Source organism: Dicentrarchus labrax, unplaced genomic scaffold (genome assembly GCF_905237075.1).
Source record: "Dicentrarchus labrax unplaced genomic scaffold, dlabrax2021, whole genome shotgun sequence".
Classification (NCBI taxonomy): Eukaryota; Metazoa; Chordata; class Actinopteri; family Moronidae; genus Dicentrarchus; species Dicentrarchus labrax.
Window position 1 is genome coordinate 5,690,416 of NW_026136717.1, and position 24,343 is coordinate 5,714,758.

General features: G+C 39.6%; 2 protein-coding genes across 14 annotated transcripts in view; both read right to left on the reverse strand.

The window, feature by feature from the left end:
- Nucleotides 1-4,625: 4,625 nt before the first annotated feature.
- LOC127349541 (uncharacterized) lies at nt 4,626-22,699 on the reverse strand. Of its 5 annotated transcripts, none has more exons than XM_051375390.1 (6): nt 6,148-6,294; nt 5,661-6,017; nt 5,477-5,518; nt 5,252-5,365; nt 5,092-5,126; nt 4,626-4,878 (listed from the first exon to the last, which is right to left on the reverse strand). In XM_051375390.1, the coding sequence occupies exons 1-6, from the start codon at nt 6,191-6,193 to the stop codon at nt 4,756-4,758; spliced, it is 717 nt and encodes a 238-aa protein (XP_051231350.1). In that variant the 5' UTR covers nt 6,194-6,294; the 3' UTR covers nt 4,626-4,755. The 5 variants fall into 5 exon arrangements, with proteins under 5 accessions (XP_051231350.1, XP_051231354.1, XP_051231352.1 ...); XM_051375394.1 differs by lacking the exons at nt 4,626-4,878; nt 5,092-5,126; nt 5,252-5,365; ... (1 more) ...; nt 5,661-6,017; nt 6,148-6,294 and adding exons at nt 10,277-10,812; nt 11,573-11,607; nt 11,733-11,846; ... (1 more) ...; nt 12,137-12,481; nt 12,612-12,665; XM_051375392.1 differs by lacking the exons at nt 4,626-4,878; nt 5,092-5,126; nt 5,252-5,365; ... (1 more) ...; nt 5,661-6,017; nt 6,148-6,294 and adding exons at nt 10,285-10,812; nt 21,434-21,468; nt 21,594-21,707; ... (1 more) ...; nt 22,011-22,355; nt 22,532-22,698.
- The window catches only part of LOC127349534 (uncharacterized), a 36,148-nt gene continuing 27,482 nt past the window's right edge, over nt 15,678-24,343 (reverse strand). For 5 of the 9 annotated variants that reach the window (XM_051375369.1, XM_051375373.1, XM_051375361.1 and 2 more), the window contains one exon: nt 15,678-15,931. In XM_051375369.1, coding sequence (XP_051231329.1) covers nt 15,809-15,931 — 123 coding nt within the window. In that variant the 3' untranslated portion in view covers nt 15,678-15,808. Of the gene's footprint in view, nt 15,932-16,028; nt 16,052-16,204; nt 16,240-21,280; nt 21,434-24,343 lie in introns of those variants that run through there. The other 4 variants (XM_051375364.1, XM_051375372.1, XR_007880320.1 and 1 more) reach the window with 3 other exon arrangements.

The window sequence follows — 24,343 nt, forward strand, 5'->3', positions numbered from 1 at the left end:
ATTGACGCATCTTGTGCAGGTTAGTGAGTTTGCTGTTAGTTAGTTAGTCAGTTTGTGAAACAGTGTGAGAAAGGGTTGATATTTTTAAGCAGCATCATTCTTGCTGCACATGCTCAGTCTTTGATGTGTGTGGTTATGGCTGGAAACCAGTCTTCCTGTGGTTGCTATTTTTGCCTTATGGTTAGTTTCTATACTTTGTTTTTCCAGTTATAGTTATAGTTATTTGTACAGTTATAGCATTTTATTTCTTTTAATGACCGAGGGTGGGAAAGTAAATTTTTTCTTTTTAGACTTCCAAATTTCTGACTTCAGAAGCATCATGATTCTCATCTCAGCTGTGCTCTGACACCACTGCTGTCTCTTCCTGTCAAAACAAGTGTGTGTGCACCTCACTCACTCCACTACTACGTCAGTCAAGACAGGGTGTGAGGCCAAAGGGCAAGCTGAAAGGACGATTTTGTCAAGAGGAAGGAAGGCAACAAAACTCATCTCATGAATGAAAAGTTGTACATTTATATACATACAAGGAATATTATTACAAAATCACATTTCTTCTGGTGACAAGGGAGATGATCACACTCAAAACATCTGTTTCACCACCAGGTACACTTCAAGTTTCCCTGTTCCAGGACAGGCCCGAAAAACCTAATTACAGTGGGTGTAAAGAGAGAAATAACACAATCTCTGCGGAGCGACAAAGGTCTCTGCCATCAAAGTCTATAAAATCCATGTGAAAACAAAGGTAGTGCTGGAGTTCTTCCTCATTCACCAACTATAGTGCTCAGCAGCTCTGTGCTCCATGCTGCCACTGCTGGCCAGAAGATACATTGCAGTATTTCACACATTTTCTGAGCCCCTGTGTGACTGAAATGTTGTGAGATGGCCGTCCAGCTATGTGATACAGACTTCCTGGATCAGGGCTTCATTTGATGCCTCCTAAGTCTTACTAATTGCAGAATAAAGAAGGTCAGGTTTCCACTTCTTTCTTGTTTTTGGATGGAAAATCAATGCTGCACCCATAGTCCAGATTCTGCAAATAAGAGTCAGATAATTTTCACATGTAAGCTTCACATAAACTGCTCCATAAAATGATAGACTAATCAAACCTTGAGGTGATTTAACTTGCTTATAAACAATAGAACATATGAAGTAAATCAGTCTGATCTAACAGAAGCTGCTATTAATACATTTCATTGTTGAGCAGTAGGTTAACTGTGATATTGACAACAGGATATTGACAAAAACAACATAAGGAAAATAGAGGACAGCTCTCAGACAGTACCTTTTTGCCTCATTTTGACAACAAGGACAATGATGACTTTAGTGAGAACAACAGTCACACCGCTCAGGATCACACTCATCAGGCTCAGTATTTCACCAGACTCTTCTACAAGAAAGATCATTCAATTACTTGAACTGTGATCAAGTAGCATATATTGTGCATATTTCCGAGTGAAATACTTTTCTTATACTTTACTGGCTTGAAATCTAATATTAGCACTGATTAATGACCTTTGTTGACTGATGCAATATCAGTTCACAAATTCTAATCTGCATATTAAATCCTAATGAGAGGATGGGAGGACATTTAACATCTTGACATCTTCACCAGGCTGAACCTCCACAGTCTGAGACTCAGAACCTGAGACAGAGATCCAGCCTGAAACACACAGCACAGACAAGATGAGATATACTCACGAGCTGAATACGCAACAACAATACTTAATCTTAATGAGAGGATGGGAGAACATTTAATGTGCTACTGAAAAAAATCTCTCACATTAATTATCAGATTTTGACAGGATATTTCCTTAACAATCTATCTCTGACCACGTTGAAATAAGATACATTCTGTTTCCTTTGTGCTGGCAGCTAAAGGACACTGTACGACAATTCTTACCTTGAACCTTTAAATATGTTGCACTGACAAGTACTGAGTATCTGTTCATGTTAAATCCACAAAAATACAACCCAGAGTCAGACACATCAAGGCGCTTGATTTTGAGAAAGACGGTGGAGACGTTGGAGCTCATTTCAAATTTGCCCTTTTCGACTCCGTTGCAGAGTGAAGCAGGCTCAGTAGAACTGTACATGGAGGAAATACAGCGGGGCTGCGTTCTGTTTACCAGTGTGAACCAGACTGTCTGAGTGGGAGAACTGGAAAAGTTGGAGCACAGCAGTGTGACATCTTCACCAGGCTGGACCTCCACAGTCTGAGACTCACCTGAGACAGAGATCCAGCCTGAAACACACAGCAGAGAGATTTAGTTCTCAGCTGATAATGCAACAACAAACAGATTAAAACGACCCTAAAACATTGCTGTAGAAACTATAAACTAAACAGAATTTAGCCATGGACTAACACTAAGAGAAATTAAATACCAGTACTTACTGAGGCTGCAGAGAAATAAAGCTGGTATCATCATCAGAGTAAAGCTCATCATTGTGCGTATGATCGTCTTGCTGTAATGGAGGCTAAAATCTCCAGGAAGGAGGTTTAAAGAGAAAAGTTCTTCTACGTGTTAATCACTGACCACATAACCTACCATACCACTCACACAAAGTGTTCTATTTTAGTGACAGCACAACATGTGCAGAGAAAGAACAGATTGGTGCAAACGTAGGAGGATAGATACGAACAGATTTGCACCCACATAATGCAATGCAAGTCAAGCTATGGACCAAACTCTAGCTGAGTGCAGATTAAACTAACAGTGATCTTGTTATATTGTGGTAAGACAGTGGAAAGGCATATATGCAAAACACAGAAAGGGGGCAGTAACTCAGTAATCATTGCAGTACCATCAATTCTAAATTCACAACATAGAACTTGGCCTTTATTTGAAACCGTCTGCCTTTATTCCCACTTCATTTTACCTTCTTCTTCTTATAATTTGATCACATTTTAGTGAAATGTCTCCTTGTTGAACAGAGACTGACCTGTATCTGTTTGGAATTACCACATGGGAGGGAAGAAGCCTGAGCTTGTTGTCCATGCACTAATGTGACGATTTTATACAGTAGTTAGAGGGCCTTAACATTGCAAGTTGTTTGTTGAGTCCAGTTAAAACTTTACAATTTACATTTGTTTCACATGCGGGAAACTATATTTCAAATCTAATCACAGCAATTAGTTCACACATCACTACAAACAGGTTACATACTGCGGTCTGCTCCTGTGACCAATTCCGTAAACAGCTTTATTTAACAATTTATTCTATTTTATAAAAGATTCTGAATCTGTTGAGATGTGGTGTGTGTATTTGTAGGTATCTCGAGGTATGTGCAGCTTTTGTTGCGTGTGGTTTTATAGCAAAGAGCTGAAGGCCAGTCTTCCTGTGGCTTTCGTTCAGACTGATACGCTCAGTGTTTTCACCACAGTGGAAACTGAAAAAAGGGGGAGGGAGGGTGTACAAGACTTGTTGCTTGCCCAAATGTGAAAGCAAACACAGCCAGGGCAGAAAACTACCACTCTAGCAGAAACACACAGTCTTGTGGGAACATTAGTGTATGTTTTTATCTATTATCTTGAACCTCTTCTCCTTTGCAGGGTTGTGGGGGGGACTGGAGCCAATCCCAGCTGACATTGGGCGGGAGGTGGGGTAGACAGGTCACCGGTTAATCACAGGGCTGACACATAGACACATCAAACAGGGTCACCAATAAATCTAACCTACATGTTGTTGGACTGTGGGGGGAAGCTGGAGCACCCCGAGGAAACCCACACAGACACGGGGCAGAACATTCAGACTCCACACAGAAAGGCCCCAGCCGGCTGACACCACCCTCTCGCTGTGAGGCGACAGTGCAAACCACTGTACCATCGTACCACCTATGTTTTTTCCTAAAAATAGACTTTACAGGCTCCTCCTGCATCAAACCTCATACGTGTTTGTCATTTTGCAGTCAAGTCTGGGTCTTACTGGCAACCCAAGACGTCAGTATTTGACAGCCTGAATGACTGACCCCACCTTTAACATTAAACCTTTCTATCTTTTAGATATAGAGGGGAGGCATTCTGGCGTCTGACACATCTTTCTAATTGGAATAATGACTCATTTCATCTGAGATCACATGTTGATGTTTTTGCACCCCCACAATATAACAGAGTCCAGCAGCAGATCTGCCATTCAGTATCCCCACATTGGTATCCTATGTAGTCTAACATTAAGGCATCCTAATGAAATAAGGATTACATAACAGGATATGGCTCTATTTTCAGACACAATAGATTCATGGGAACAAATTTTGATAGACTCAAAGTACTATCAAAGTTAAGTTCTGTGCGGGGTTCAAACGATGCATGTGATATTTCCTTAATAAATTTAATAAGTTGAGCTCTCTGCTTGTTTTCACTATATAATATTACATCATTGCCTTGTAATTTAATCTGTTCATGTGGATGTGCAATGGAAAAAGAGTGTCTTGAAGTTTGAAGGCTGCTGAAGTAATTCAATAAGTCTGTGTAAAGTAGAGATTGATGTAGAATGTATAATAGTATCATTGCTCTTTGTGTAGCAGGTTGTTGCTGTTTGTGGTCAGGGCTGAAGTCTTCCTGTGGTGGAGACTGTGTGTTTTTCACTCATACAGACAATGTTTATAGAAATACTATGCCAATGATCAAAGAATATACAGTAGGAAGTTTATTGTCAAACAGGTTTTTTTGTCTCCACCCACACAGAAATACACAACAGCTGATTCATATAATAAAGCATCATTTGCACTCAGAGTTGCAGTTTCAGTTCCTTCCTGAGTCTATCTGCTGGCAGCATAAATAACATGAGTCTCCACTTGTCTCTCTGATGCAGACCTCCTGTTTCTTATGGTCTGTGGAAGGAACTTCAGCACTGCAGAGTCCAGCTGATCAGAGCCCAGATTCTGTAGATCAGAGGATTTAGATATATTAATGTATGAATTAATAGGATAATTTCTACGTGAGGTTAAAGAGGTCTGCTGTGACTGCCTGTCTGAATTTGCTGTTTGATTCCACCTGCAGCAGCTCGGGACAAAGATCATTAACAGACTCATCATGTGTTCAAATGCAACTTTAAACCATAACACACAGTTTGTGTAAGTTAATGGTGGGTTCACCTTGTTTCTTTCTGGCTGCGCTTCTTCCTTCACAGCTAAATGACAAAAGACAAAAGTCTGATTAGTTCATTATTACTGATCACATACTTTACTTTGGATTTGTCCGTCATGTTGACACAACTCACTAGATGATGTGCAACAAATTATAAATGTACTGTACCTGTCTGAAGTTTCCTGATTTTAACAGCCAGAACAATGATGACTATAGTGAGGACAGCAGTCAGACCACCCAGGATCACACTCATTAGGGTTGTCATTCCATCAGGCTCCTCTACTGGAAACATGGTACAGGCAACTCTTTTAATCTGTCTTTTATTCAAAATGAATGGCTCTATGGTAACTTTCACAATGAAAATAATCTTAAGAGCAGAAAGGACAACCTTACTTTGAGTGTTACAATACACTTCATCATCAGATTCACCATCACCTTTAAAAGACGATAAAACCATATGAAATGTTTCGGTTTCTTCTTTGACTTTATGCTGCTTTCATACTGTGACAATACATTTGAGATATATTTTAAATATAATGAGATCTTTATAAAAGCTAAGACTTAACTACAAACTTACCTTTAACATTTAAATATGTTGCAGTGGAAATGATGGTGTGTCCGTTTAGGTAAAATCCACAGAAATACAGTCCAGAGTCAGATAAATTCACTTGCTTGATTTGAAGAAAAACAGTGGAGTCGTTGGAGCTCATTTTATATTTTCCATTTTGAGATTCATCACAGAATTTTACCTTTTTACCAGCTTTACCATCAGCACTATACAGATAGGAGATACAGCTGGGTTTGGTTCTGTTGGTCACTCTGAACCACTCCGCCTGAATTGTAACTTTATAAATGTTGGAGCACAGCAGTGTGACATCTTCACCAGGCTGAACCTCCACAGTCTGAGACTCAGAACCTGAGACAGAGATCCAGCCTGAAACACACAGCGGAGAACACATGAGATTTACTCATAAGCTGATAAACCAATAACATACCTCTACACTGGACAAAAGAGAGATTAGAATTGTATTTGCTGCTCAGAATAATTCAATAGCAGTACTTACTGAGGCTACAGACAAGTAAAGCTGTTATTAAGGTGAAGCTCTTCATTGTGCGTATAACCTTACCACAGCAAGAGCACTTTATATCACTGTAAAGGGGCGGGGAAATGAATAATTCATGCAAAGAAGCTCAATTCTCTCACCAAGGAATATCTCTACTTGATGCTATCTAAGACAAAAATATGCCTCAAAGAATTTCAGACAGCATAAAGTAACAAAGCAAAGAACACCAGTGGGCAGCCTGATGGAGCAAGAGATACATTTCCACTCGCTCCCTGCATTGTGTCAGTTCTACTGACAGATGGAAGTGTCAACAGAAAAATCCCTGTCACTGTAAGCACTGTAATTGCCCATTGCTCATTTTATCAGACCCAGAGGAGCTATTGTACACATGCACATACCACAACCTCCACAGTCTGTGACTCAGAACCTGAGACAGAGATCCAGTCTGAAACAAGCAGCGGACAACATGAGATTGATCCCTGAGAGTATAATGCAACAGTTACTGTGACAAGTCTACAAAAACAATGAATTCAGTTCTAATATACAACTTTAAATTCTGGTGGGGTACTTGTTATATTATTTTGTCCTGAGAATAATGAAGTGCCAGTACTTACTGAGGCTGCAGAGACGTAAATCGGTTACCAAGGTGAAGCTTCACATTGTGCTTTTAATCGTGTCACTGCAATGACAGTTTGTACCACTGAGCTCCTATAAAGGATGTTAAGGGAGGAAGAGTGTCTTTTGCTTTTCTTCTTGCCACTCACACTGACCTGTCAATGCATTCATATCTATATGTGTTTAAAATAGTTTACTCTCAGATTTATTATGCAACAAAAACAATGTACAGAGACACTGACATGGCAGGATATAACACACTACAACCAAAGGTACTGCAGTACTCCAAAGTAAAGAAGGTTAGCTTTAAAATCATGTTTGAAAAGTGATACCTGTTATGTCTTGGTTAGGTAAAGCATGCAAAACCCAGCTTTGGTAGTGTGAAATTAATAAGACCATTCTGTCCTGTCAAATGCTTTTTCAGCAGCTGTGTGGGGCGGCTGTGGCTCAGAGGCAGAGCGGGTCGTTCCTAAATCGGAAGGTTGTGGGTTCAATCCCCAGCCCCTGGTGCCACATGTCGAAGTATCCTTGAGCCAGATACTGAACCCCAAATTGCTCCCGATGCCGTGCATTGCTGTGTGAATGTGTATGAATGTTAGTTTCTGTTCGATGACTTTGCCATCACTGTGTGAAAGGGTGAATGTGGCACGTAGTGTAAAAGCGCTTTGAGTGGTCGGAAGACTAGAAAGGCGTTATACAAGTACAGGTCCATTTAGCATCAAGTGAGATTGCAACATCTGGGTGTTGGAGAGATGCAGCCTTTGATATTACATGAAAGAGTCTTATATTAAAAGCAGCATGGCATCCAAAAAGGAAGAGTCCAGAAAGGCCCCAGCCAGCTGAGAGAACCGCTTTGCTAACCACTGTATCACTGTACTGCCTGTTTTGTCTTACAAATGGGCTTTACAGGCTCCTCCTCCATCAAACCTCATATTTTATATAACATTTTGCAATCAAGAAAATGAAAAGAGACTGAGAAGAAAAGAAAAAGAGCCATGTCAGAATGAAAACTAAACACTAGGACACAATATATGTATCTTAAGGGTCCACTGTGTAACATTTAGTAGGATGTATTGGCAGAAAGGGAATATGATATTCACAGATATGTTTTCATCACTGTGTAATCACCTGACTATAAGAATTGTTGTGTTTTCATTACTTTAGAATGAGCAGGTTTTATGTACAAACGCTACGGGTCACCTTCCATGGAGTCGGCCATGTTGAACTGCCATGTTCCTACAGTAGCCCAGAATGGACAAACCAAACATTTGACTGTAGATAGGGCCTCATGCATTTTATGTGAGTCTCCACTAACTCATTTTACCTGCTGCTTGTATTTTTGATTATATTCTTACACATCACAGCCAGACTGCCAGGAGAGAGCAGCTGGTATACTCTGCTACAGTGAAATGAATTCACTTTGCAGCATCAGAAACCTGATAGATGAGAGTTCAACCTGAGACTATGGCTGAGTGTGTTCATCTGGATGAGTTCTCTGGAAAAAGAGTGTCTTGACGTTTGAATGCAGATGTTGATGTGGCTTGTGAAAGTAAAGTAGTTCAATAAGTCTGTGTAAAGTAGAGATTGATTTAGAACTTATAATAGTATCATTGCTCTTTGTTGTAGCAGGCTGTTGGTGTTTGTGGTCAGGGCTTCTCTACTAGAAACATGGTAGAATTAGACTCTTTAATCTGACTGATATGAATGGCTCTATGTTAAGAGGGGAAAGGAGAACCTTACTGTGAGTGTAAAAATACAGTTCATCATCAGATTCACCATCACCTTTAAAAAAGATAATGGAATAATTGGAATTGTATCCTTGTTTGACTTTATGCTGCTTTCAAACAGTGACAATACATTTGAGATATATTGTAAATATAATGAGGAGAGTACATATTTAAAAGAGGTAAGACTTAACTATAAACTTACCTTTAACATTTACATATGTTGCAGTGGAAATGACGGTGTGTCTGTGTCAAAGAGCTGAAGGCCAGTCTTCCTGTGGCTAATGATATGCTCAGTGTTTTCACCACAGTGGAAACTGAAAAAAGGGGGAGGGAGGGTGTACAAGACTTGTTGCTTGCCCAAATGTGAAAGCAAACACAGCCAGGGCAGAAAACTACCACTCTAGCAGAAACACACAGTCTTGTGGGAACATTAGTGTTTGTTTTTATCTATTATCTTGAACCTCTTCTCCTTTGCAGGGTTGTGGGGGGACTGGAGCCAATCCCAGCTGACATGGGCGGGAGGTGGGGTGACGGTCACCGGTTAATCACAGGGCTGACACATAGACACATCAAACAGGGTCACATTAAATCTAACCTGCATTGTTGACTGTGGGAGCTAGCACCCGAGGAAACCCACACAGACACGGGGCAACATTCGACTCTACACGAAGGCCCCAGCCGGCTGACACCCCCTCTCGTTGGCGACGTGCTAACCACTGTACCTCGTAACCTATTTTATCCTAAAATAGACTTTCGGCTCCTCCCCAAACCTTTTTTTCATTTTGAAGTCAAGTCTGGGTCTTACTGGCAACCCAAGACGTCAGTATTTGACAGCCTGAATGACTGACCCCACCTTTAATGTTAAACCTTTCTATCTTTTAGATATAGAGGGGAGGCATTCTAGCGTCTGACACATCTTTCTAATTGGAATAATGACTCATTTCATCTGAGATCATATGTTGATGTTTGTGCGCCCCCACAACATGACAACAGGCACATAAATGAGTAAAAACAATACAGGTCTTTACTGAATAAATGAGTGACTTCACTGCCTCCTGCAGTGCTGTCAGCATCACACACTACACTGTTCTGAGGTCAGCAGCAGATCTGCCATTCAGTATCCCCACATTGGTATCCAATGAAGTCTAACATTAAGGCATCATAATGAAATAAGGATTACATAACAGGATATGGCTCTATTTTCAAACAATTTTTCATAGACTAAAAGAACTATCAAAGTTCAGTTCTGAGCGGTTCAAACGATGGATGTGATATTTCCTTAATAAAATGAACAAGTTGAGTTCTCTGGTTGTTTTCACTGTATAATATTACATCATTGCCTTGTAATTTAACTGGATGATAGGTCATTGATCAGTGGGGGAAGCTTTACTCCGTTGCACGTCACATCGCTACGTCAGTGACGTGAGTGCACCTTGGCGTTTCGCAGCCACCTGTCCTAGTTCTTTCCTCCTGTCTGAAATTAGTACACCGAATTAGAAAGTTCATGAAGTTGGGAAATAATGGATGGATTTGTTTTCAATTGTCCTCGGACAGAAGGGGAGCTGGACAACAACTTCTTTCAACAACAACAACAACAACAACAACAACAACAGATTGCGCTGCTTTGGAGACGTCAACAGTGAGTTTAAATATATTTTTAATAATCACTTTGAAACCTGTGCTGACTTTGTCGCATTTTGTGTGGCTGAGTTGTCTTTCTCTCTCTCTGCTGTGGTCTGGGTGCTGAGGAAAACGTGCAGTGTTTGCTGGGTGCTGGTCTATGCTGGTCATGTCCTACTGTGTCTAATGTTGGGTGGGTTTATGGCTTGGTGCGCTGCCTGCTGTCTGCCTGCTCGATTCTTTATACTGGTGGAAAAAGCTGTGATTATTATTCAGCTGTGGAGATCCTATGTCTCTACCATGTGACTTTATAGAGGTTAAACACTGTTGTGTGCCTGCTCTTTGTGTTTCTGGGAACCACTGTACTCTGCTACAGTGAAATGAATTCACTGAGCAGCACTAGAAACCTGATAGATGAGAGTTTAACCTGAAATCATGGCTGAGTGTGTTCATGTGGATGTGCACTGGCAAAAGAGTGTCTTGAAGTTTGAAGGCTGCTGAAGTAGTTCAATAAGTCTGTGTAAAGCAGATTAATGTGATAAAGCATCAGTTCCACTCAGAGCTACAGTCCCAGTTGAGTCTATCTGGTGGCAGCATACACAACATGTGGCTCCAGCTCTCTCTCTGGTGCAGGTCTGTGGTTTCTTTTTGGTTTCGCCTGGAAACGTAGAGCTGCGTAGTTCAGGTCATCTGAGTCCAGATTCTGTAAACCAGAGTATTTAGAGTCACATACTCACAAACACTGTAGCTGAGTTTGCTCATTGGTGGATTCGAGTGTTGGACCACAAAGAAATCATTTAAACTGAGATGAGTGTTAGTTTAGAATGCTGATTTTTAATAGAATTCCAGCTGTGTTGCACAATTTAATATAAACAAGGAAAATGGTTTAACAATTTAAACTGAGGTTGCTCGAACAATAATGAAAATAGAATACCTTATAGTGTCTGTATTTCAAATATAAAATAACCATTTTGTAACTGTACTTGAGAAAGCTATACGCAGAATGCTCAATCTTCTCTTTTTAAAAAGAATATCCTCTGGCTGATGCATTTTCATGTGTTTCATAGGGAAAAAACAATGTAACTGTTAGGAGGAAGGACAAAGTATGGCTACAACTAGCATTTGTTCACATTCTGAGTAAACCAAATGATAATGTTTTTAACTTTTTTTTTCTTTTCCTTGCTCAAGTTAATGAAGTTATTCATGTTTTTGCTTCAAGTTACTGAACCTCAACTGTCAGTTTACAGTTTGAAGATGGCAGCGGAAATTAAAGTTGAAAGTATGAGTTAATGGGATCATTTCTATGTGACGTTAAGGAGGTCTGCTGTGACTGCCTGTCTGAATTTGCTGTTTGATTCCACCTGCAGCAGCTCGGGACAAAGATCATTAACAGACTCATCATGTGTTCAAATGCAACTTTAAAACCATAACACACAGTTTGTGTAAGTTAATGGTGGGTTCACCTTGTTTCTTTCTGGCTGCGCTTCTTCCTTCACAGCTAAATGACAAAAGACAAAAGTCTGATTAGTTCATTATTACTGATCACATACTTTACTTTGGATTTGTCCATCATGTTGACACAACTCACTAGATGATGTGCAACAAATTATAAATGTACTGTACCTGTCTGAAGTTTCCTGATTTTAACAGCCAGAACAATGATGACTATAGTGAGGACAGCAGTCAGACCACCCAGGATCACACTCATTAGGGTTGTCATTCCATCAGGATTCTCTACTGGAAACATGGTAGAATTAGACTGATTAATCTGACGGATATTAACGGCTCTATGGTAACTTTCACAATGAAAATAATCTTAAAAGATTAAAAGAGAACCTTACTTGGAGTGTGAAAATCCACTTCGTCACCAGATTCACCATCATCTTTAAAAAAGATGATTAAATAATTTGAAACATTTTAGTTCCTTGTTTGACTTTATGCTGCTATCATACTGTGACAATACATTTAAGATATACTGTAAATATGATGAGATCTTTATAAAAGGTAAGACTTAACTTCAAACTTACCTTTAACATTTAAATGTGTTGCAGTGGAAATGACTATGTTTGCATCTTTGTAAAATCCACAGAAATACAGTCCAGAGTCAGAGAAATCCACTCGTTTGATTTGAAGAATAACAGTGGAGACGTTGGAGCTCATTTTAAATTTTCCATTTTTAAATCCATCACAGAATGAAGCTTCGCCATCAGATCCGTACATAGAGGAGATACAGCTGGGTTTGGTTCTGTTGGTCACTCTGAACCAGTCTGTCTGAGTTGGACTTGTGGAAATGTTGGAGCACAGCAGTGTGACATCTTCACCAGGCTGAACCTCCACAGTCTGAAACTCAGAACCTGAGACAGAGATCCAGCCTGAAACACACAGTACAGACAACATGAGATTCACTCCTCATTTGATAATCCAACAACATACCTCTACACTGGACAAAAGAGAGATTAGAATTGTATTTGCTGCGCAGAATAATTCAATAGCAGTACTTACTGAGGCTGCAGAGAAGTAAAGCTGTTATTAAGGTGAAGCTCTTCATTGTGCGTATAACTGTGTCACAGCAGGGGGGTTACTTTATATCAGTGGAAAGGGGCGGGGAAATGAATAATTATTTCAAAGAAGCTCAATTCTCTCATCACGGAATATCTGTTCCTTATGCTATCTGAGACAAAAATATGCCTCAAAGAATATCAGATGGCATCAAGTGACAATTATTCTGCCATTCATACAGTTTTATACAGCCATCATGGAAGATCACAGTCTGATACAGCAGCTCAGACAGTATAAATAACCTGCAAGTTTGTTGTTTTTCATTTGTATTCGAGTATGCAGTAGAACAATATATTGTTCCTTTCACAATAAATGCAAAGTTATGAATGCACATCATGACTATAATATTAGGTAATACTTTATTAGATCAGTGAAATAAAAAATAATGTAGCATCTAAAAATGAACAGGAGCATGATTACAAACAATGCTTAAATAGAAGGGGGCAGTGTTGGAGGACTATGTAAGGCTGTTGCTGCGTACGCCCAAAAACTTTGTGGCTCTCACTCTCAGCATTGAGGTGCCATTGATTTGTTTGTTGTATCATTGTTGCTGATAGTCTGCCTCTACTATATCTTTAGCAAACCTATTGACATGACTAAAGCTAGATTTTGTTTGACAGTTAGGTGTAAACAGTCTGAATAGCTCTGGGCTGAGCATGTAGCCCTGAGGAGCACCAGTGGGCAGCCTGATTGAGCTAGAGATACATTTCCACTCTCTCTCTGTGTTGTGTCAGTTCTACTGACAGATGGAAGTGTCGACACTGTCATTGTAAGCACTGTAAGTACCCACAGCTCATTTTATCAGACCCTGAGGAGCTATTGTACACATGCACAAACCACAACCTGCACAGTCTGAGACTCAGAACCTGAGACAGAGATCCAGCCTGAAACAAGCAGCAGACAACATGAGATTGATCCCTGAGAGTATAATGCAACAGTTACTGTCACAAGGCTACAAAAACAATGAATTCAGTTCTAATATACAAGTTTAAATTCTGGTGGGATACTTGTTATATTATTTTGTGCTGAGAATAATGAAGTGCCAGTACTTACTGACGCTGCAGAGATGTAAAGCGGTTACCAAGGTGAAGCTTCACATTGTGCGTTTAATCATGTCACTGCAATGACAGTTTGTACCACTGAGCTCCTGTAATGAGTGTTAAAAAAAGCTGAGTGTCTTAAAATGTTCTTCTTCTTGCCACTCACACTGACCTGTCAATGCATTCATATCTATTCTTGTTTAAAATAGTTTACTCTCAGATTTGTTATGCAACAAAAACAATGTACAGAGACACTGACATGGCAGGATATAACACACTACAACCAAATGTACTGCAGTACCACATAGCACCCATAGGGGTATCCCCATTTTAGAAACACTGGTGCAGGGCATGTTTTAAAGGGATAGCCTTGGTCTTAGATCAATTGATTTTGTACCCAGAAAACAGGCCAAAATCACTAACACGTTTAAGAAGGTGTGGAACTGAATGATGTGGCATAGAAAATATCAATGAGAGATCATCTGCAGAAAGGTTAGCTTTAAAATCATGTTTGAAAGGTGTGATACCTGTTATATCCTGGCTAGGTTAAGCAAGAATATTAGACCAAAACCCCACAAATGCTTTTTCAGCATCAAGTGAGATTGCAACAGCTGGGTGTTGGAGAGATGCAGCCTCTGATATTACATGAAAGAGTCTTATATTAAAAGCAGCATGGCATCCAAAAAGGAAGAGTCCAGAAAGGCCCCAGCCAGCTGACAGAACCGCTTTGTTGTGAGGCAACAGTGCTAACCACTTTATCACTGTACTGCCTGTTTTGTCCTAAAAATGGGCTTTACAGGCTCCTCCTCCATCAAACCTCATATTTTATTTTAATTTTGCAATCAAGAAAGTAAAAGAGACTGAGAACAAGATAAAAGAAGCCATGTCAGAATGAAAATTAAAAGCTTGCAAGAACATGTATCCGTGTAACATTTAGTAGGATGTATTGGCAGAAAGGGAATATGATATTCACAGATGTGTTTTCATTTGTGTGTAATCACCTCACTATAATAATTGTTGTGTTTTCATTACTTTAGAATGAGCAGGTTTTATGTACAAACACTACAGGTCACCTTCCATTGAGTCGGCCATGTAGAACTTCCATGTTGAACTGCCATGTTCCTACAGGTGCCCAGAATGGACAAACCAAACAGTTGACTGTAGATAGGGCATTAAGGATTTTATGTGAGTCTCCGCTTACTCCTTTTACCTGCTGCTTGTATTTTTGATCATATTCCTACACATCACAGCCAGACTGCCAGGAGAGAGCAGCTGGTATACTCTGCTACAGTGAAATGAATTCACTTTGCAGCATCAGAAACCTGATAGATGAGAGTTTAACCTGAGACTATGGCTGAGTGTGTTCATCTGGATGAGTTCTCTGGAAAAAGAGTGTGTTGATGTTTGAAGGCAGATGTTGATGTGGCTTGTGAAGGTAAAGTAGTTCAATAAGTCTGTGTAAAGTAGAGATTGATGTACAATGTATAATAGTATCATTGCTCTTTGTGTAGCAGGTTGTTGCTGTTTGTGGTCAGGGCTGAAGTCTTCCTGTGGTGGAGACTTTGTTTTTCACTCATACAGACAATGTTTGTCCCCACAGGGGGCTGCTTTATTCCATTGTTACTGATTTTCTTCACTATTTTTTCAGTCTGTACACATCCAGAAACTGATAGTATTTAGATAAAAGCAGGTAGGTCAGTTTTAACTGTTTATTTTTGCTGCAAAGCTTTGACTTCAGAGGCCTTGTGACTTTCACAGCAGTTGTACTCAGACCACACTGTGCTGTCTCTTCCTGTGAAATGATGTGTATCTCACTCCTCCCTCCCCCCTGACAGACCGTTTGACTCTCCCTATGAGGGTGTTTGACAGTCATCAGTGTCCTTTGTGTCTCATCAAACGTCAAATATGTCCTTGTTCCTCTCAAATTTGAAAAAAAAGTGAAAGAAATAAATATTATGCAAATGATCAATGAATATACAGTAGGAACTTTATTGTCAAACATGTTTTTTTATATCCACCCACACAGAAATACACAACAGCAGATTCATATAATAAAGCATCATTTGCACTCAGAGTTGCAGTTCCAGTTTCTTCCTGAGTCTATCTGCTGGCAGCATAAATAACATGAGTCTCCACTTGTCTCTCTGATGCAGGCCTCCTGTTTCTTATGGTCTGTGGAAGGAACTTCAGCACTGCAGAGTCCAGCTGATCAGAGCCCAGATTCTGTAGATCAGAGGATTTAGAGTCATATATTCATTTTAATTAAAACAAAAAAAACCTGTTCATTATTTAAGCTGAAATTAGAGTTGAAAGTATGAGTTAATGGGATCATTTCTACGTGAGGTTAAAGAGGTCTGCTGTGACTGCCTGTCTGAATTTGCTGTTTGATTCCACCTGCAGCAGCTCGGGACAAAGATCATTAACAGACTCATCATGTGTTCAAATGCAACTTTAAAACCATAACACACAGTTTGTGTAAGTTAATGGTGGGTTCACCTTGTTTCTTTCTGGCTGCGCTTCTTCCTTCACAGCTAAATGACAAAAGACAAAAGTCTGATTAGTTCATTATTACTGATCACATACTTTACTTTGGATTTGTCCATCATGTTGACACAGCTCACTAGATGATGTGCAACAAATTATAAATGTACTGTACCTGTCTGAAGTTTCCTGATTTTAACAGCCAGAACAATGATGACTATAGTGAGGACAGCAGTCAGACCACCCAGGATCACACTCATTAGGGTTGTCATTCCATCAGGCTCCTCTACTGGAAACATGGTAGAATTAGACTCTTTAATCTGACGGATATTAACGGCTCTATGGTAACTTTCACAGGGAAAATAATCTTAAAAGATTAAAAGAGAACCTTACTTGGGGTGTGAAAATCCACTTCGTCATCAGATTCACCATTATCTTTAAAAAAGATGATTAAATAATTTGAAACATTTTAGTTCCTTGTTTGACTTTATGCTGCTATCATACTGTGACAATACATTTAAGATATACTGTAAATATGATGAGATCTTTATAAAAGGTAAGACTTAACTACAAACTTACCTTTAACATTTACATATGTTGCAGTGGAAATGACGATGTGTGCATTTATGTAAAATCCACAGAAATACAGTCCAGAGTCAGATAAATTCACTCGCTTGATTTGAAGAAAAACAGTGGAGACGTTGGAGCTCATTTTAAATGTTCCATTTTGAAATCCATCACAGAATGAAGCTTCACTATCAGATCCGTACATAGAGGAGATACAGCTGGGTTTGGTTCTGTTGGTCACTCTGAACCAGTCTGTCTGAGTTGGACGTGTGGAAATGTTGGAGCACAGCAGTGTGACATCTTCTCCAGGCTGAACCTCCACAGTCTGAGACTCAGAACCTGAGACAGAGATCCAGCCTGAAACACACAGAAGAGACAAGATGAGATTCACTCGAGCTGATTATGGAACAACAATACCTATAAGTTAGTTCAACACAAACTAATTTGCAAATTAAAAAATAAAGGTGGGTTACTGGACAAAAGAAAGATTAGAATTGTATTTGCTGCTCAGAATAATTCAATAGCAGTACTTACTGAGGCTGCAGAGAAGTAAAGCTGTTATTAAGGTGAAGCTCTTCATTGTGCGTATAACTGTGTTGCAGCAAGAGCACTTTATATCAGTGGAAAGGGGCGGGGAAATAAATAATTCATGCAAAGAAGCTCAATTCTCTCATCATGGAATATCTGTACTTGATGCTGTTTGAGACAAAAATATGCCTCAAAGAATTTTTGACGGCATCAAGTGACAATTATTCTGCCATTCATACAGTTTTATACAGCCATCATGGAAGATAACAGTCTGATACAGCAGGTCAGACAGTAAAAATCACCTGCAAGTTTGTTATTATTCATCTGTATTCAAGTATGTAGTAGAACAATGTATTATTGTTCTCAAAATAAAAGCAAAGTTATGAATGCAAATCATATCTATAACATTAAGTAATACTTTATTATATTAGTGAAATAAAAAACAATATAACATTTAAAAATTAACACGAGCATGATTACAAACCGTGCTTCAATGTCAGGCAGTGTTGGAGGACTATGTAAGGCTGTTATTGCGTACACCCCAAAAACGTTGTTCCTGTCACTCTCACCATTGACTTGTTTGTTGTATCATTGTTGGTAATACAGTCTGCCTTTACTATGTCTTCAGCAAACTTACTGATATCACGGGAGCCAGATTTTGTTGGACAGTTAGGTGTAAACAGTCTGAATAGCACTGTGCCGAAAACATAGCCCTGAGGAACACCAGTCGGCAGCCTGATGGAGCTAGAGATACATTTTCACTCTCACTGAAATATCACTGTCATTGTAAGCACTGTAAGTACCCACAGCTCATTTTAACAGACCCTGAGGAGCTATTGTACACAACCTGCACAGTACAAGACTCAAAACCTGAGACAGAGATCCAGTCTGAAACAAGCAGCAGACAGCATGAGATTGATCCCTGAGAGTATAATGCAACAGTTACTGTAACAAGTCTACAAAAACAATGAATTCAGTTCTAATATACAAGTTTAAATTCTGGTGGGGTACTTGTTATATTATTTTGTCCTGAGAATAATGAAGAGCCAGTACTTACTGACGCTGCAGAGATGTAAAGCGGTTACCAAGGTGAAGCTTCACATTGTGCGTTTAATCGTGTCACTGCAATGACAGTTTGTACCACTGAGCTCCTATGAAGGGTGTTAAGGGAGGCGGAGTGTCTTTTGCTTTTCTTTTTGCCACTCACACTGACCTGCCAATGCATTCATATCTATTTTTGTTTAAAATAGTTTACTCTCAGATTTTTTATGCAACAAAAACAATGTACTGACATGGCAGGATATAACACACTACAACCAAATGTACTGCAGTACCACATAGTACCCATAGGGGTACCCCCATTTTAGAAACACTGGTGTAGGGCATGTTTTAAAGGGATAGCCTTGGTCTTAGATCAATTGATTTTGTACCCAGAAAACAGGCCAAAATCACTGACATGTTTAAGAAGGTGTGGAACTGAATGATGTGGCATAGAAAATATCAATGAGAGATCATCTGCAGAAAGGTTAGCTTTAAAATTATGTTTGAAAGGTGTGATACCTGTTATACAGTGGCGGCTGGCCAATAGAGGGCGCTAGGGCGCCGCCCCCCTTGAGCCACATCAGTATGTCAATATTTGTGTGTTTGAAATATGGAATGCACCCAGTAATATGTGTAAAATATGATAGAAAATCATATTCGCAACCTTTCCTCTGCCTGTCTGAATGCCTCATCAGCTCTGGGGCGATAGAGAAAGTGCCCCCAGGAGGCAGGTCTATGTAGCAGTTAAGCAAATTGCTAATTTAAGATATGAATGTATGACATCAAATGTAGCCCATCAGTGTCCTTAAATCGAAACCAAGCTCGCCCCTGATAAAATAAGGACCGGGCGCTAGGGGCGCCATTTTTAATAGACGACAATGGCGAGCGCGAACGTTACTCCTCCAAGACCCAACCCTAACTCGGTAAAATCTCTGGTACACCAGGAAGGCTTCGCTAGCTGGGTGCACTCATGTTTTATTTTGCTTTCTGTGCTTGCTTTTTAAAACGACGGGGACAGATCCAGCATGGACAGTTACCGGAGTGAGGGATATGAAGCATCTGTCAGAGAAGGTAAAGAAACATGAGAACACCAGCTGGATGACGGCCACAGGATTGCGGTGAGGAAACATAATGAGGAGGTGGATAAAACAGGCACATTTTATCCTGAATTCACCGAGAATATTTTTCACCAGCCGCCACTGCTGTTATATCTTGGTTAGGTTAAGCACGCAAAACCCAGCTCTGGTAGTGTGAAATTGAGAAGACCATTCTGTCCTGTCAAATGCTTTTTCAGCATCAAGTGAGATTGCAAATACAAACTGACCATGAATGTAGTCACTTTTATTTTAAAATGTTTGTCATTGGCTGGCAGCTATCTCTATGTCTATCTCTACTTGTCTCTCTGACACAGGTCTCCTGTTTCTTATTGTCTTTGGAAGGAACTGCAGAGAGTTCAGTAGAGTTCAGCTTATCAGAGCCCAGATTTAGTAGGTCAGAGTATTTAGCATCATATACTGTATCTCACACACTGTAACAAGCTTTTCCTGGTAAAAATGCCGATACTGAATGTATTAGTGAAATGTTCACTGACAACATATTTCATTTGATAGCCTCAAAAACTATCAAGCAATACACTATCTGCTCACAGTGACTGCAGTGGTTCTGGTTATTTTTAGGAGCTAGCACTGATACAGAAAAAGTCAGCAGAGATTTGAGACATATGATTTTTTTATTAACATCTAACTGAAATCACAATCTTTTCCTAACCTTAACCAAAGGTCTTTTATTGCCTGAACCTAAGCACAAACAGGAGTCTGGATGTGAATCCTGGATTCCTGTGTCACAGTCCTGCACTTTATACCCGCTGGTGGCTAGTTGAGTTTTGTCAAAAGAAGTACATTTTCACTGCTCCCTCTTTTACTTTCCATCGAGCTTTGGTTTCAGAGGCCTCATGATTTTCACCTCAGTTGTTCTCAGACCACACTGTGCTGTCACTTCCTGTCAAATAATTGATGTGTACCTCACTAACTCCTCCCTCCTTACAGGCCACATAAGCAAGACAGAGACTTTGACCGAGAGAGAGACAGAAAGAGACATAAGCGAGAAAATACAGAATCAAAGTTTATTTTTGGACTCCTTCCACCCACTACTCACACACAAAAACACAACAGCAGATTAATGTGATAAAGCATCAGTTCCACTCAGAGCTACAGTCCCAGTTGAGTCTATCTGGTGGCAGCATACACAACATGTGGCTCCAGCTCTCTCTCTGGTGCAGGTCTGTGGTTTCTTTTTGGTTTCGCCTGGAAACGTAGAGCTGCGTAGTTCAGGTCATCTGAGTCCAGATTCTGTAAACCAGAGTATTTAGAGTCACATACACACAAACACTGTATCTGAGTTTGCTCATTGGTGGATTCGAGTGTTGGACCACAGAGAAATCATTTAAACTGAGATGAGTGTTAGTTTAGAATGCTGATTTTTAATAGAATTCCAGCTGTGTTGCACAATTTAATATAAACAAGGAAAACGGTTTAACAATTTAAACTGAGGTTGCTCGAACAATAATGAAAATAGAATACCTTATAGTGTCTGTATTTCAAATATAAAATAACCATTTTGTAACTGTACTTCAGAAAGCTATACGCAGAATGCTCAATCTTCTCTTTTTAAAAAGAATATCCTCTGGCTGATGCATTTTCATGTGTTTCACAGGGAAAAAACAACGTAACTGTTGGGAGGAAGGACAAAGTATGGCTACAACTAGCATTTGTTCACATTCTGAGTAAACCAAATGATAATGTTTTTAACTTTTTTTTTCTTTTCCTTGCTCAAGTTAATGAAGTTATTCATGTTTTTGCTTCAAGTTACTGAACCTCAACTGTCAGTTTACAGTTTGAAGATGGCAGCGGTAAATACATTTGAAAGTATGAGTTACAAGGATAATTTCTACGTGAGGTTAAAGAGGTCTGCTGTGACTGCCTGTCTGAATTTGCTGTTTGATTCCACCTGCAGCAGCTCGGGACAAAAATCATTAACAGACTCATCATGTGTTCAAATGCAACTTTAAAACCATAACACACAGTTTGTGTAAGTTAATGGTGGGTTCACCTTGTTTCTTTCTGGCTGCACTTCTTCTTTCACAGCTAAATGACAAAAGACAAAAGTCTGATTAGTTCATTATTACTGATCACATACTTTACTTTGGATTTGTCTGTCATGTTGACACAGCTCACTAGATGATGTGCAACAAATTATAAATGTACTGTACCTGTCTGAAGTTTCCTGATTTTAACAGCCAGAACAATGATGACTATAGTGAGGACAGCAGTCAGACCACCCAGGATCACACTCATTAGGGTTGTCATTCCATCAGGCTCCTCTACTGGAAACATGGTAGAATTAGACTCTTTAATCTGTCTTTTGATCTAAACGAATGGCTCTATGGTAACTTGTACAATGAAAATAATCTCAAGAAAGGAAAGGAGAACTTTACTGTGCGTGTGAAAATCCAGTTCATCATCAGATTCACCATCACCTTTAAAATACGATCAAAACATATGAAGTGTTTTGGTTTCTTGTTTGACTTTATGCTGCTTTCATACTGTGACAATACATTTGAGATATACCGTAAATATGATAGGATAAGTAGATATTTAAAAGAGGTAAGACTTAACTACAAACTTACCTTTGACATTTACATATGTTGCAGTGGAAATGACGATGTGTGCATTTATGTAAAATCCACAGAAATACAGTCCAGAGTCAGAGAAATTCACTCGCTTGATTTGAAGAAAAACAGTGGAGACGTTGGAGCTCATTTTAAATGTTCCATTTTGAAATCCATCACAGAATGAAGCTTCACTATCAGATCCGTACATAGAGGAGATACAGCTGGGTTTGGCTCTGTTGGTCACTCTGAACCAGTCTGTCTGAGTTGGACGTGTGGAAATGTTGGAGCATAGCAGTGTGACATCTTCTCCAGGCTGAACCTCCACAGTCTGAGACTCAGAACCTGAGACAGAGATCCAGCCTGAAACACACGATGAGAGAAGATGAGATTCACTCGAGCTGATTATGGAACAACAATACATATAAGTTAGTTCAACACAAACTAAGTTGCAAATTAAAAAATAAAGGTGGGTTACTGGACAAAAGAAAGATTAGAATTGTATTTGCTGCTCAGAATAATTCAATAGCAGTACTTACTGAGGCTGCAGAGAAGTAAAGCTGTTATTAAGGTGAAGCTCTTCATTGTGCGTATAACTGTGTCACAGCAAGAGCACTTTATATCAGTGGAAAGGGGCGGGGAAATGAATAATTCATGCAGAGAAGCTCAATTCTCTCATCATGGAATATCTGTACTTGATGCTGTTTGAGACAAAAATATGCCTCAAAGAATTTTTGACGGCATCAAGTGACAATTATTCTGCCATTCATACAGTTTTATACAGCCATCATGGAAGATAACAGTCTGATACAGCAGGTCAGACAGTAAAAATCACCTGCAAGTTTGTTATTATTCATCTGTATTCAAGAATGTAGTAGAACAATGTATTATTCTTCTCAAAATAAAAGCAAAGTTATGAATGCAAATTATATCTATAATATTAGGCAATACTTTATTATATTAGTGAAATAAAAAACAATATAACATCTAAAAATGAACACGAGCATGATTACAAACCGTGCTTCAATGTCGGGCAGTGTTGGAGGACTATGTAAGGCTGTTACTGTGTACACCCCAAAAACGTTGTTCCTGTCACTCTCACCATTGACTTGCTTGTTGTATCATTGTTGGTAATACAGTCTGCCTTTACTATGTCTTCAGCAAACTTACTGATATCACGGGAGCCAGATTTTGTTCGACAGTTAGGTGTAAACAGTCTGTGTAGCACTGTGCCGAAAACATAGCCCTGAGGAACACCAGTCGGCAGCCTGATGGAGCTAGAGATACATTTCCACTCTCTCTCTGTGTTGTGTCAGTTCTTCTACTGACAGATGGATGTGTCGACAGAAATATCACTGTCATTGTAAGCACTGTAAGTACCCACAGCTCATTTTAACAGACCCTGAGGAGCTATTGTACACAACCTGCACAGTACAAGACTCAAAACCTGAGACAGAGATCCAGTCTGAAACAAGCAGCAGACAACATGAGATTGATCCCTGAGAGTATAATGCAACAGTTACTGTAACAAGTCTACAAAAACAATGAATTCAGTTCTAATATACAACTTTAAATTCTGGTGGGGTACTTGTTATATTATTTTGTCCTGAGAATAATGAAGTGCCAGTACTTACTGACGCTGCAGAGATGTAAAGCGGTTACCAAGGTGAAGCTTCACATTGTGCGTTTAATCGTGTCACTGCAATGACAGTTTGTACCACTGAGCTCCTATAAAGGGTGTTAAGGGAGGCGGAGTGTCTTTTGCTTTTCTTTTTGCCACTCACACTGACCTGCCAATGCATTCATATCTATTTTTGTTTAAAATAGTTTACTCTCAGATTTTTTATGCAACAAAAACAATGTACTGACAAGGCAGGATATAACACACTACAACCAAATGTTCTGCAGTACAACATAGTACCCATAGGGGTACCCCCATTTTAGAAACACTGGTGTAGGGCATGTTTTAAAGGGATAGCCTTGGTCTTAGATCAATTGATTTTGTACCCAGAAAACAGGCCAAAATCACTGACATGTTTAAGAAGGTGTGGAACTGAATGATGTGGCATAGAAAATATCAATGAGAGATCATCTGCAGAAAGGTTAGCTTTAAAATTATGTTTGAAAGGTGTGATACCTGTTATACAGTGGCGGCTGGCCAATAAAGGGGGCTAGGGCAATGTATGGCATAAAATTTAGCCAATCAGTGTCTTTAAATAGAAACCAAGCTTGCCCCTGATAAGATAAGGACCGGTCGCTAGGGGGCCATTTTTAATAGACGACAATGGCGAGCGCGAACGTTACTCCTCCAAGACCCAACCCTAACTCGGTAAAATCTCTGGTACACCAGG

Coding starts and splice junctions, on each gene's coding strand:
- LOC127349541 (XM_051375390.1), bottom strand. CDS start 6,193: ATGAAGAGCTTCACCTTAATAACAGCTTTACTTGTCTGTAGCCTCA. Junction 6,018..6,147: donor TTTACTTGTCTGTAGCCTCA/GTAAGTACTGCT, acceptor TGTGTGTTTCAG/GCTGGATCTCTGTCTCAGGT. Junction 5,127..5,251: donor AATCAGGAAACTTCAGACAG/GTACAGTACATT, acceptor TTTGTCATTTAG/CTGTGAAGGAAGAAGCGCAG.